The following is a 12,313-nucleotide window of genomic DNA, read 5'->3' on the forward strand; positions in this document are numbered from 1 at the left end:
CAAATAAAGTGGATCATTGGTAAATCCCATGAATCGGTGTAAAACATGTTATTAACATCATATATGTTGCAAATATGTGGGAATTCAATATGATAAAGGACAAAGTTCATGTATGCATTTTACATGCATCACTATGCTAATATACGATTATTTCCTTTTGTTTCAGGTATGCGATCACTATAATAAGTTCATATAAAAAAGGGGCATACCATGCTTTCTACATCTATAAGCAATTTCAAATATTCAATATGCATTAGTATGATCTGGAGAAACCAATTGGGTCATTGCGAGTCCACCATTGCACCATACCTATTTTTTTAGGGACACAAAGGGGCAGGCCAAGTTAGTGTTAATATTGTAAGATTTATTTTGATAAAGTTGATATTGTAAGATTATATAGTCTCTATGTGGTATGATCTTCTCATAAAAATTTCACTTTCTAAGAAATATTGATTAGCCTAGAAAATGTGAACATTTTAGCACCATACCTATTTTTTTAGGGACACAAAGGGGCAGGCCAAGTTAGTGTTAATATTGTAAGATTTATTTTGATAAAGTTGATATTGTAAGATTATATAGTCTCTATGTGGTATGATCTTCTCATAAAAATTTCACTTTCTAAGAAATATTGATTAGCCTAGAAAATGTGAACATTTTAGGTATTTATCTTATTTCTAGGTGGCATGTTTAGCTCAAAGAAGTTTCAATTTGCTTAATTTTTTTATTATCTATTTCAGATTATCTTTGTGAAATACTTTTTGTGTTGTTTTCTCAAGTGTGAATCTCTATATATTATGTGGGAAACCGCTTCAACCTATGCTAATCATTGATTTTCCTTCAAAATTTCTTATTTGTTTCCAAATTTGTTTTTGAATTTTTATTATATTCTTTGCCCTCTTGAGGACCCTATCGACTGACTTTGTTTCATCTTTTGATCCCTATCAAGTATGTGTTGATGGAAGACATACCTTTTATTTTGCGACACTTGATTCCATTGCGAAAATTGTGGATGGTTTGGTTTGTTTGTTGAAAGCTTGCTCTTTTGGGATTTTATTGTCTCATTCGTTGTTCGTTGTTCAAGTATGTTTGTTCTCAATTTGTATATTTGTTTCTTTTATATAATTTGGAAAACATATTTGTTTTATCACACCTTTTGGCCTTTTTTTAAAAATTGCTGCTTTTTCCAAATTAGATCTTCCTTGGATCTTAAAAGACTTATGCATGCAGTCTTCAATATGTTTTGTTATGTATCTTGCTTGATTTATTTTATCTAATATATAGGGTAGACTCCATCAAATCTTAAAAGTCTAATATATGCATGAAATTGTAACCTCATTTCTAAATACTAAATATCCACATATTTAATGGAGTTTGCCATATGTAGTGTAGTTTCTATAACTACTTTAGACCAAATGGTTTTGGAGACTAAGATGTACATGAATGTTGGTTTAGGTACTTTAGAGACACAATTTATGCTTTTCTCAATTATAGGTGCTCTAACCATGTGCAAACTGGAGCTAAGCTAGGATGTTTGAAGAAGTCTCATCCACGACATGCCAATTCTATGTCACTAGATTATCACCCTATGCCTTCATGAAAATACTTCAAACCTGCTTGTGGAGATTAATCATTGCTAAAAGTCCTTAATTTTCAACCGTCGTGGTTCTTCTAGAATACTTTCAGGAAAATATCTTTCTCGCAAATTTGAGTAATTTGAGATGTTGCATAATATGTAGATGATATGAAATTATATTCGTAATTCATCACTCCCAAATATGTTAAGATAGGAATTTGTTGAATCTCTATCTCTCAAGTTCACTCATATGCAGTATTGTTGCATTGCAAAGTTTATTTCTACTCGGATTTTGTACAACAATTTTGTGGTTAGCATGGTGCAATTTAGGGTAGTCAATCAAATGTTTACGAAATATAAATCCCAAGCATGTAGGTATTTGCAAACCGGACTAAAGGAACTAGGCTTGGGAGAAGTATGCTATGCGTGTACAAGTACAAGGTACATAGCACCCAACCGCTTTTAGGGTTTAGTACTAGATCAAGCAGATCTTCTTTTTCCAAGGCTTAAGCCGGGAAGTCCCTGCCTCTTTATTTTTGGGGCATCCTCCACCGGAGGAGGGGTGGTCCAAATAGGACCAGTAGGTGGCAACATACATAGTTCGGGTTAAGTCTAGGAGGGCCGGCGTAGGATGGAGCGGCTCTCCTCCTCCCTCGTGTATATTGCACATGGATCCATCACCCCTGCAGAGCGACGTGCATATTTGTGGTGTGGGGGGCGCACCATTGGATCGCCCCCATTTTGGCCCGTGCTTCCCAGTTAGGGTAAACCTGTGGTAACTGCACTCCAAAGTTACCCTCCTTTAAAAGTCGAGAGAGAGTGAGAGACAGGGATGTGTCAAGAGAGATCGACGCAAGAAACCAGCACGAGCTACAGTAACAGTACCCCCTTTGCTCCCCCTTTTCCTTGCCCTCCACTAATATCCCGCGCCCCCCTCCCCAGCTAGCTCATTATATGACCAGCATCATTGCACAAGCTCAGTCCGTCCTTGTGGGTTAGTAGGTGGCATTAGAAGCACTGGATCGGAGCAAGCTTGCTAGCTAGCTAGAGCTGATCAGTGGTGCTTTCCTTGGTCGATCGAGTGTTCGAAGGAGGAGGAGGAGGAGGAGGAGATCATGGGGAGGGGAAGAGTTGAGCTGAAGCGGATCGAGAACAAGATCAACCGGCAGGTCACCTTCTCCAAGCGTCGCAACGGGCTCCTCAAGAAGGCCTACGAGCTGTCCGTGCTCTGCGACGCCGAGGTCGCGCTCATCATCTTCTCCAGCCGCGGCAAGCTCTACGAGTTCGGCAGCGCAGGGTATAAACATACGCACATACAATTAAGTAACTCGCTCCTGCTGCATCATCCACTAATTCATCTTCCTCGATGTAGATCTGCTGTTTCATTTGCACAATTGCTTGTTTTTGCTCCTCCTGTTTGCTGGTGTTTCCACTCTCTGGCTTTTCCTGGTTTTAAGCAGCACGTTTCGGAGCTACACTTGTAGTTCCTGCGCCTGGCCACACAAAGCTATTTTATTCCTGCTACGTATACTACTGTAGGGGCATGGCGGTGTTCTTATAACCCAGAGAGGTTGATCCCTAACTAGCATGAAACATCTTTTCCGCAGATCTACAAGCCTTACAACCTTTACCTCTTTCTTCCAGCTTCTCCGGAGCAGCCATATCCTCCGTCTTGGCGTGTGTGTGTGTCTTGTGTCAGAGAACGCCTTCATAAATTGCTTAGCTGGTAGAGCTAGGATTGTTTTTGTGTTGAAGAATAGAGAAGTCGCGGGGCTGTGAGGGGAAAGGGAAGTATGCTCTTTCTATTTTGATCCCAGGTATTAAAATACTGTGTAAAATGTCCGATTTGGTATTTGTTTTGCCCTAGTCTTGGGTGAGCGCCAGTCGATCTGGCCTGATCTGAGTATGAGGTCATCAATTGGTTCATTGTTCTTCACCCTTCTGCTTCACCTTTCTGTTCGATTTCTTGCTGTGATGCTTACTGAGGGAAAGTTGCTTTGATTTTATTGTATGATTTTATTCTTAAGATATCAAGCTAGATCTAGGTTGTTTGGGAAGACATTTAACTCATAATTTCTGATAAGATCTCCCCCTATAGCTTATCCCTTTTTCTTTCTCAATCTCCTTTCGCTGTCTCTTTTACTTGTCTTTGTCCATTTTCTCTAAGGTTCTCCTCATGTATCCTCAGCTTGGTTTGTGAAGTTTCAGCAAAAGTAACTTAATGTCCTCCTTCCTACAATTGATCTTATTCTCGAGTACGCATCAGTTTCCTCTTATGGTAGTGTAGTCAAAAGATGTCGGAAAGCAATACTAGTCTGCTTTTGTTACCGTGTTTCTTTCCTCATTTTATGCTGGCCTTCAGTCTTTACCGATCCAAAACATTGCTTTCTCTCCCTGTTATTTTTACAATAGCATTTGTTTTTTAAGGAATCTGTAGAATTTTCTTATACTGATGTGGCAGTTCTATTTCCGTTTTTTTTTCCTTCTTTTTTGACAAAATTAAGAATTTCATTGTACATTCCGTAATTCTGACATACAGCTTGGATTAGGGGGAATCTGTTGCGATCTTCTCTTGTGACCAGCATTTATTTTTACTCATGTGGCAGATCTATTTATCTTTTTATGCCTTTTCCTTCTTTCTGTACATTTGGTAAATCGCTCTGATTAGGGAAACCCTTGTGATCTTTCCTCGGGACCAGCTTTGGACAATAACGTTTAATTTTTTCCAAGAAAAGGGGGGGGGGGGGGGGGGGATAGTTTGGACAATGCTTATAGGTATTGTGTATGTAATAGCTTCTGGTTTTTAACTTTTCTAAATGGTACATTTATGCAGAATATCTAATGACACAAATTATTCTTTACTAAATTTCCATGATCGATGGTGGCAATGAGCTAAACTAGATGAATTCCTGAGGTTAAATGAAACAAGTATCTGCTTGTTTTTGCTTTCTTATTAGTTGCAATCTTCTTAGATAGGGCATACACTTTCAGTTCTTCCTTTTATGTTTGTTTTTCATACTTTATGCTTTTTGTGGTTATGTAAAGGCAGGCCTGTGTCTTATGCCTCTCGGTGATAATGGCGCCCCTTAGGGGGCGTTCAATTAAAAATGTATATTAGTAGTATTTCCTTAATATGCTTAGAAACTCACAACATCATGTGCTCTCAAGAAATTAAACGCATAACTGACTCTGACTATAGTATATTTTTATGCTAGAACGAATGATTGCAGGATATAAGGGTACTTTCAAAAAACAATTAACCTTTTCATCCTATGGTACTCATCAAAGGAGACCTAAAGGTTAAAGTCTGGATATACCTTGAGTGTTATCCTTCAGTATCTTGTGCTTAGACCATCAGTTTAGGGTACATACATTCTGCCTCTTATCACATACTGATATTTTTTTCTGCGTTCCGAAATACCTCAATATAGCCAATCAGCAGGCTATTCCTAACAAAATAAATACAAGTTCTCTTTCTTTGAGTATAAAACTATACTGTATTGTTTCAATAAACAACAGTAGTTTGCTCACAGAATAAATTTCTTTCCTTGCGCTAATATAAGTGTACCTATTTGAATAGTTTCATGATTGATTTATTAATAGTCCATACAAGAAAATAATTGGATATTTATTCTCATATCACTGAAGTTTGTGCATAAATTTCGTATCCTGTTGCATAGTTTTTCTTTTTTTGAGTGTATGTGATCACATCCCTAAAGAGTTCTGTGCACCGGCTTGGGGAAATTGTGGATAGTTATAGGATGGAATGTAAATTTACAAGATTAAAATGAAAAATATTCTCATTTGTAATTACCAGCAGGCCTGTTGGATCTGTTAAACTCCATAAGAATTAAGGATTAAAGTTGCTGATGTGAGAGACATTGTTGGGTCCAAAAGCTAATACTCGATAAAACTTGCATGTGTTAGTTCACACTTGTAACTCAAAGCATTTAATTGCACATTTGTACCCCTAATTCTTATATACGTGATAAACTGCTTGTATTGAAAACTGATTTCTTATATACTCCTCATACTTTGTATTCTCCTTAGCAGCCAATTTATTAGCCGGAGTCTTGAAAACTGGGCACACATGAATGTCTTAAATACCACAAGAATATGGAATGTTTCTAATTAACCATCTGAATCAGGAGGCTCTATACTCCAGTCAATTACAAAATTTGATTGCTACTTCAGTATATAAGTTTGAAATTCCATATGTGAGATATTTACATATAAACCAATTTCTTGTGCAGAACAACGAAGACATTAGAAAGATACCAACACTGCTGCTACAATGCTCAAGATTCCAGTAGTGCACTATCTGAAACTCAGGTATGTAAATCCATCCATCTATTTGGCCGTTCTATACCATCCCCTGCTTTCATCTCATATTTCCTTTTTTGTTTTCCCTAGCCGTATTTTTCGTATATGAATTTTTTCAATACTTATAAACATGGACGTGCTTTGTACTGAATCCTTACCAGATATACAAACTCACATCCATCTTAATTAGCCCATGCTATTTGAAACCAAAGAAAAACAATATCATTGCCTTTTTTTAAACACTCAGTAATTAACATAAGGAGATTTTTCTATGACACCCAGGCTCCAGGGTTTGACACTACATGCCTTGTGTTAATAAATTTTTACATATTTCCATAAAAGGATGTCTTAGATTTTTCTAAACTTGGATGTATCTATACACTAAACAGAGGGAGTATCTAATTTCCACACCTAAACAGAATTACTTGCACGTAGTCCAAAAATTGCATTCCTATATGGTCACGTTTTGTGCATTAATGCTAGTATAGGCATTAACGCAACAAGGTGATAAATATATATGGTAAAAATGACCTCATATCTTATATCTGTGATGTGAATTATAGTCAAATGACGCATCATATTTCATGTGATGCTCATTGGAAAAAATTATTAGTGAAGACCTGAAGATACATTAATCCATCCTAATGATCAACTGATGCTATAATTCAGATAAGTACTAATAACATATATACCCAAAATAGCATAAATGCAAATAAAAAATCAATTATTTTTATATTTTGTAATATATAGTTATGAGATAAAATTTTGGTAAACATATTTTTTCGTATGGGAGCAAAGCTCCAGCCTCTGCATCAATAGATGCACATGTCCAACTTTTTATTAAAAGTATCGAGTAAGTAACGTTTACAATCATGGATCAGGCAAGGTTGATACATGAATCAACCAAAAGAATATGAGGCACATAATCAGGCTACCCATTTTGTATCCTATTAATATACCACTACCAAGTCCTGAGCAACCGTCAGCAGTCGATTGCATCCAATATCCATATCCTTTCTCTGATGCTCCAGAAGGAGTAAAGCCCATAGCTGGATCCAATGTGTAGCCTGGCGAATAACCTGCAAAAAGTTAGTTCCCTTTTGTTTGTTAAAAATAATATCATTTCGACATCGCCAAATAGACAAACAAAGGGCAGAAACTCCAATACGAATTCTATCTTTGTCTTTCTTCTGCACCATTTTTAACCAATTACTAAACATATTAGTAATATTAGAAGGGGGCGGGATGTTGTATGCAAAATAGACCATGCGCCTCAATATTTTAGCAAAAGGACATGCAAGAAATAAATGATGAATGGTTTCATTAGAGTCACAAAAACATCACTTTTGACACCCATTCCACTTACGTTTAGCCAAACATATATCAACTCAGAAAAAATATATATCACCTCGAAAAATGTAAGACCGGGAATTTAGAGAATGCATAGCATTAGTGCACCTAAGGATGTGTGTCCTTCCGTTCTACTCCATGCTATGTCTGAACTCTTAATTAAAACTGATATATAGTATCTTTAATAGCATCGGGTTACTTTGCTCCATGGGCGTACGCACAGGGTGGGCCGGGTGGGCCGTGGCCCACCCCAAATTCTGAAGGAAAATTTAACTACCGCTAATCTAGCCAGCGACTCCGTTCCTGCGAGGCTGCGAGCGACGAACGAGTTGGGCCAGCAAGGTGATGATGCCTAGCATACTTCCCTTCGCATACGCGCGGATCGTTTTGCCCGCGTACATACGCGCGAAGCACACAGCAGACCACCACGACTATCGTGCGCGTGCATGCTGTACAGCCTGTACAGTTGTAGCATTGTCGGTAGCGTCCATGCATCCAAATCAGTCGGCACAAGGTAGCTATAGATAGGTAGCTCACTTTTTCTTAAAAAAAAGTATATCAAATTAGCACGTAATCAAACTACAAAAGTTTAGAAAATATGTATACACTAAAACCAAAAGTATAACTCAGTGAAGAACCGCCATCACATGCAGCGTGCGGAGAGAGTGCTCGAACCTTCGCAAAGATCGTGTCCCCGTTTGGATTTTCTCCTAGGTTCTTCGTTATTTCCAGTCATACACGTGTGATGAGGCGGACGACGGGGTGAGCGTTCGCTTCTCCTCCTGACTCTCGATAGAATGAGGAAAAGAGAAATAAATTTTGTGTTTAGATTGTTGTTTTTGTGTTAAAATACAACCTCTCGACTTTGGTGTTGGTGTCCAAAACTAATGATTTTTTTCAGACGGTCAAAGTTTCTCACAAAAAAAGAAACGCTATTTGTTTGGTCTCTATTAAATCAAGGTGTTGTCCTTGCTTAGCTAAACCAATTACATGACTTTTTATTGCCAAAAAAAATCCAGCAGTACTTACAGTTTATTTGGTAGATTGTCATCTAAAAAGTATTTGTGACAAGATAAAATAATGAGTTAATTGAATTCTAAAAAGATGCTATGGATTTTTTTCAATACTATTGCAACTTCCTCCTTTCTAATTTTTTTTATTTGTCAAGTTTCTGAAATGGAGGCAGTGTTTATTTGGCAAAAAAGAAAATTCATAAGGGGTAGTGCAATTTTTTTAGAGTGTGCCCACCCTTCAATTTTTTTCTGCGTCCGCCACTGCTTTGCTCATCAAACCAGTCATTTCCTTTATCACAAAACACTGAATCACTAATAACTACCAACAAATTTTGTCAATGGGAGTTCAAGGATCCCTCGGTTGTCTTCTATAGTATCAGTGACATGTTGATGCATGACACATGTTATATGCTGCTGCTGCCTCGTACGGATATAAGGGTAGTTCCAAGTCTCCACAAAGATTATCATGTGATGCACTATTGTATGTAGCTAAGACCCTGTCATGCACTATTGTATGTAGCTAAGAGATTTTACGTGTTCTGGTTATTTAACTAAATGTGCTGCATATTTCTTCTCTCAAGAGCTGGTACCAGGAAATGTCAAAGCTGAAGGCAAAATTCGAAGCTTTGCAGCGCACTCAGAGGTTTCATTTCACTTCTAGCTGAACTCCTAATTTGCACGATGTACATCCGAAAGTGTCCGAAATACATATTTGCACTACTGATCTTCATATTTATTTATTTGAACAGACACTTGCTTGGTGAGGACCTTGGACCGCTCAGCGTGAAAGAACTGCAGCAGCTGGAGAAACAGCTAGAATGTTCTCTGTCACAAGCCAGACAGCGAAAGGTTCAAATATATTCAACTCCTATTTTACCCATCCGTTTTAATTTTTAAACCAACTGCCATGACATGCAATCTAGCAACTACTGGATCTATTGACAGAACTCAGCTCGCAACAGCAGAGCGTAGTGCAGTCCAATATCTCAACAGAATATCACATTGCTTGCTTTTGTGCATATGTTGGTCAATTTAAAATCAAACAAATGGGTAATTCTTTGTTACACATTTATAAGATATAAGAATGCAATGATGTTAATTTTATTGCACCTAGATTGCATATATTAGCAAGGTGGTGACTGGTCAAAGCTTCGTCTTATTAAGTCGGGTTGTCGTTTCCGAGATCTATGTTGCACATAGTGCGTTTTCCTTTATGGTGTGGTGATCAATGTGTCGAGGGTTTGTGGTTGTAAGAGTTGCATGCTATGGGAGTAGTTCACATGTTGTTTTGTTGTAACGGTCTTCACACGGTTTTTCTTTAATTAACTGAGTACTTTTTTCTTAATTAATTGACAAGGGCAAAACTTGTGTTCCCGTTTCATAAAAAGGTCTTATATTTTGTGACGCAAAGACTAGTACATACATGATCAAATAATAACCATTTCAACAAGTACACATACGGGACTGTCACAAAGTTCTCAAACCGAATACATCTTTATTTGATGGTTATTGCTAACTAGTTATTTTTTTCACGAAGCACTAATAGTTCAACGTATTGACCCACATTATCCGCAGACACAACTTATGATGGAGCAAGTGGAGGAGCTTCGCAGGAAGGTAACATATAAACCTGTATATTTCGTGCTCGAGTCTTCCACAGCTTTCAGTCAATGTATAGAAGCATGGGCGTACGTCTGCAGTATGGCTCTAGGAGTGTTATCTACTACTAGTATTCTACTGCTTCTATATACGCATGACCGCGCCGTAGGTTTGCTAAATGTACTGTAGCGGGCTACGAGATAACGCAAGCGCGTTTGGTAGCTAGAGGTTTTGACTCTGCATAATCCTCATGGGCCCAGCTTGCACGTTCCTGTGGCAGATATCCTTGCTTTCACAACAGGCTCTACCGATATTTATAACATTTGCATTTGACTGTCCGAACTCTACCGTATGCAGGAGCGTCAGTTGGGAGAAATCAATAGGCAACTCAAGCACAAGGTTATTAATGTACACCTATTATACTGCACTCATAATGCTGAGAAAAAAGTGACTTCTAGTCTACGACGCATGCATTTTCTTTTTCGATTATTAACCTTTGGCTTTCCTTCTTGGTTGCTGATCGTGTAGCTGGACGCTGAAGGCAGCAGCAGCAACAGCTTCAGGGCGATGCAACAGATCACCTGGGCTGCCGGCACCGTCGTCGATGAAGGCGCCGGCGCTTATCACATGCAGCACCAGCAGCAGCCTAATCACTCCGCTGCTATGGACTGTGAACCCACTCTGCAAATTGGGTACGCACGACCACCTTACATCCAACTGTTCATGCATGCATTGCACTGGGCATGTGAGCTGAACATTCATCTAGATGCTGAGATGCAGGACAAACATAAGAACTGATCATTTTTCTGTATATATACCAGGTATCCTCATCAGTTTGCGGCGGCTGAACAGGCAGCCAACAATATTCCGAGGAGCAGCGCTCCTGGAGGGGAGAACAACTTCATGCTGGGCTGGGTTCTTGGAGCTAACTAGCTGCAGCTAGCAGCTGGTCACTTGCCATCGATGATATCGGCCCAAACTTGAGAAGCTAATAAAATGCGTGTTCTGCTTCTGCATGCTCCACATGAGCAGCGTGACGCGTGCCCACCCACCTGGTCAGGTGCTCGCGTGCCCCTTTATTTTCAGTCCTTGTTTGTGTGTAAGAACCAAAGAACTACCTACTTCTACGTTTTGATTATTTGAACTATGTATCTTGCAAGTTGTAAACTGCTCGTGCCTTATGCTGCCAAGTTTATATACACTAGTGGAGAAGAGGCCTTTGGTCCCAAGCAAATGTCCCACTGTTGAACCAAACCGGGTCCAATGCCCCCATTGGACCCGGTTCGTTTCTGCCCAGGACGACCCCACCCGCTGGCGCCTGTCCTGTAGCGGTCTTTGGACCCGGTTTGTCATACAAACCGGGACTAAAGGGTCCACCGCAGGGCGCGGCAGGCCGTGTCAGTCTGGGGAACCCTTTAGTCCCGGTTTGTATGACAAACTGGGTCCAAAGGCCCCCCTCTGGCTATATAACCTTGCCCCTGCCCAAGTGTGAGCCACACTTAGCCATTTTTTTACTATCTTCACAAGAGGGGTGTATTGCTTTCCTCTCTTCTTCACATGCACAAGAGGTGTTCGATGAAATGCTTAAGAGGATTTGCCACTTGAGTTTACACAAATCAAGCCACACTTAACTTGCTTTTTTCTTCTTCATCGAGGTTAACAACTTTATCCTTTTCATCTGCAATTGATAAAATGCATGTGTATATATACATCGTGATGTTCTGTAATGGTTTTGATCAGCTTAATTATATCATGCAGATGAATCGGCAATGGATGTACATTGACCGACGGTTTGACGAGTTCACTGCGGGCCTGGATAATTTTATGGCCGTGGCGGAGGCAAACAAACATGGTGGCTTCATGTATTGTCCATGTGTGGACTGCAAGAATACCGTAAATTACGCTCACTCGAGTCTCATTCACAGCCACCTTCTGCGATCCGGTTTCATGCCCAATTACTATTGTTGGACCAAGCACGGAGAAAGAGGGGTTATGATGGAAGACAATGACGAAGAGGAAGAGTATGATGACGGTTATCCCAATTTCACTGAATACGATGATACTGCAGAAGGCAATGAAGACAATGAAGTAGAAGATCAAGAGGCACCAGATGAGCCTGCTGATGATGATCTTGGCCGGGCCATTGCCGATGCAAGGAGAGAATGTGAAACTGAAAAGGAAAGGTTGGCCTTCGACAAGATGATAGAAGATCACAACAAATTGTTATACCCAACTTGCGAAGATGGCCATAAAAAGCTAGGCAAAGACACCTGGAATTGTTGCAATGGAAGGCGCAGAACGGTGTCACCGACTCGGGATTTGGAAAGTTGCTGACAATAATTAAGAGGAAGCTTCCAAGGGGTAACGAATTGCCCGCCAAAGACGCATTTAAGCGAAGAAGATTGTCTGCCCTCTAGGATTAGATGTGCAAAAGATACATGCATGCATTAATGAC

The 12,313-nt window shown here is 39.5% G+C and overlaps 1 protein-coding gene across 2 annotated transcripts; it reads left to right on the forward strand.

Moving 5' to 3' along the window:
• Positions 1-2,409: 2,409 nt before the first annotated feature.
• Positions 2,410-11,070, forward strand: LOC127306663 (MADS-box transcription factor 6). Of its 2 annotated transcripts, none has more exons than XM_051337326.2 (8): positions 2,410-2,870; positions 5,827-5,905; positions 8,841-8,902; positions 9,009-9,108; positions 9,835-9,876; positions 10,216-10,266; positions 10,387-10,550; positions 10,680-11,070. In XM_051337326.2, exons 1-8 carry the CDS (start codon positions 2,689-2,691, stop codon positions 10,789-10,791), a joined length of 792 nt encoding a protein of 263 aa, XP_051193286.1. In that variant the 5' UTR covers positions 2,410-2,688; the 3' UTR covers positions 10,792-11,070. The 2 variants fall into 2 exon arrangements, with proteins under 2 accessions (XP_051193286.1, XP_051193287.1); XM_051337327.2 differs by having other exon boundaries at positions 2,415-2,870; positions 10,216-10,257.
• The last annotated feature ends 1,243 nt before the right edge of the window (positions 11,071-12,313 follow it).

The sequence above is a fragment of the Lolium perenne genome, chromosome 6, assembly GCF_019359855.2.
Source record: "Lolium perenne isolate Kyuss_39 chromosome 6, Kyuss_2.0, whole genome shotgun sequence".
NCBI lineage: Eukaryota > Viridiplantae > Streptophyta > Magnoliopsida > Poales > Poaceae > Lolium > Lolium perenne.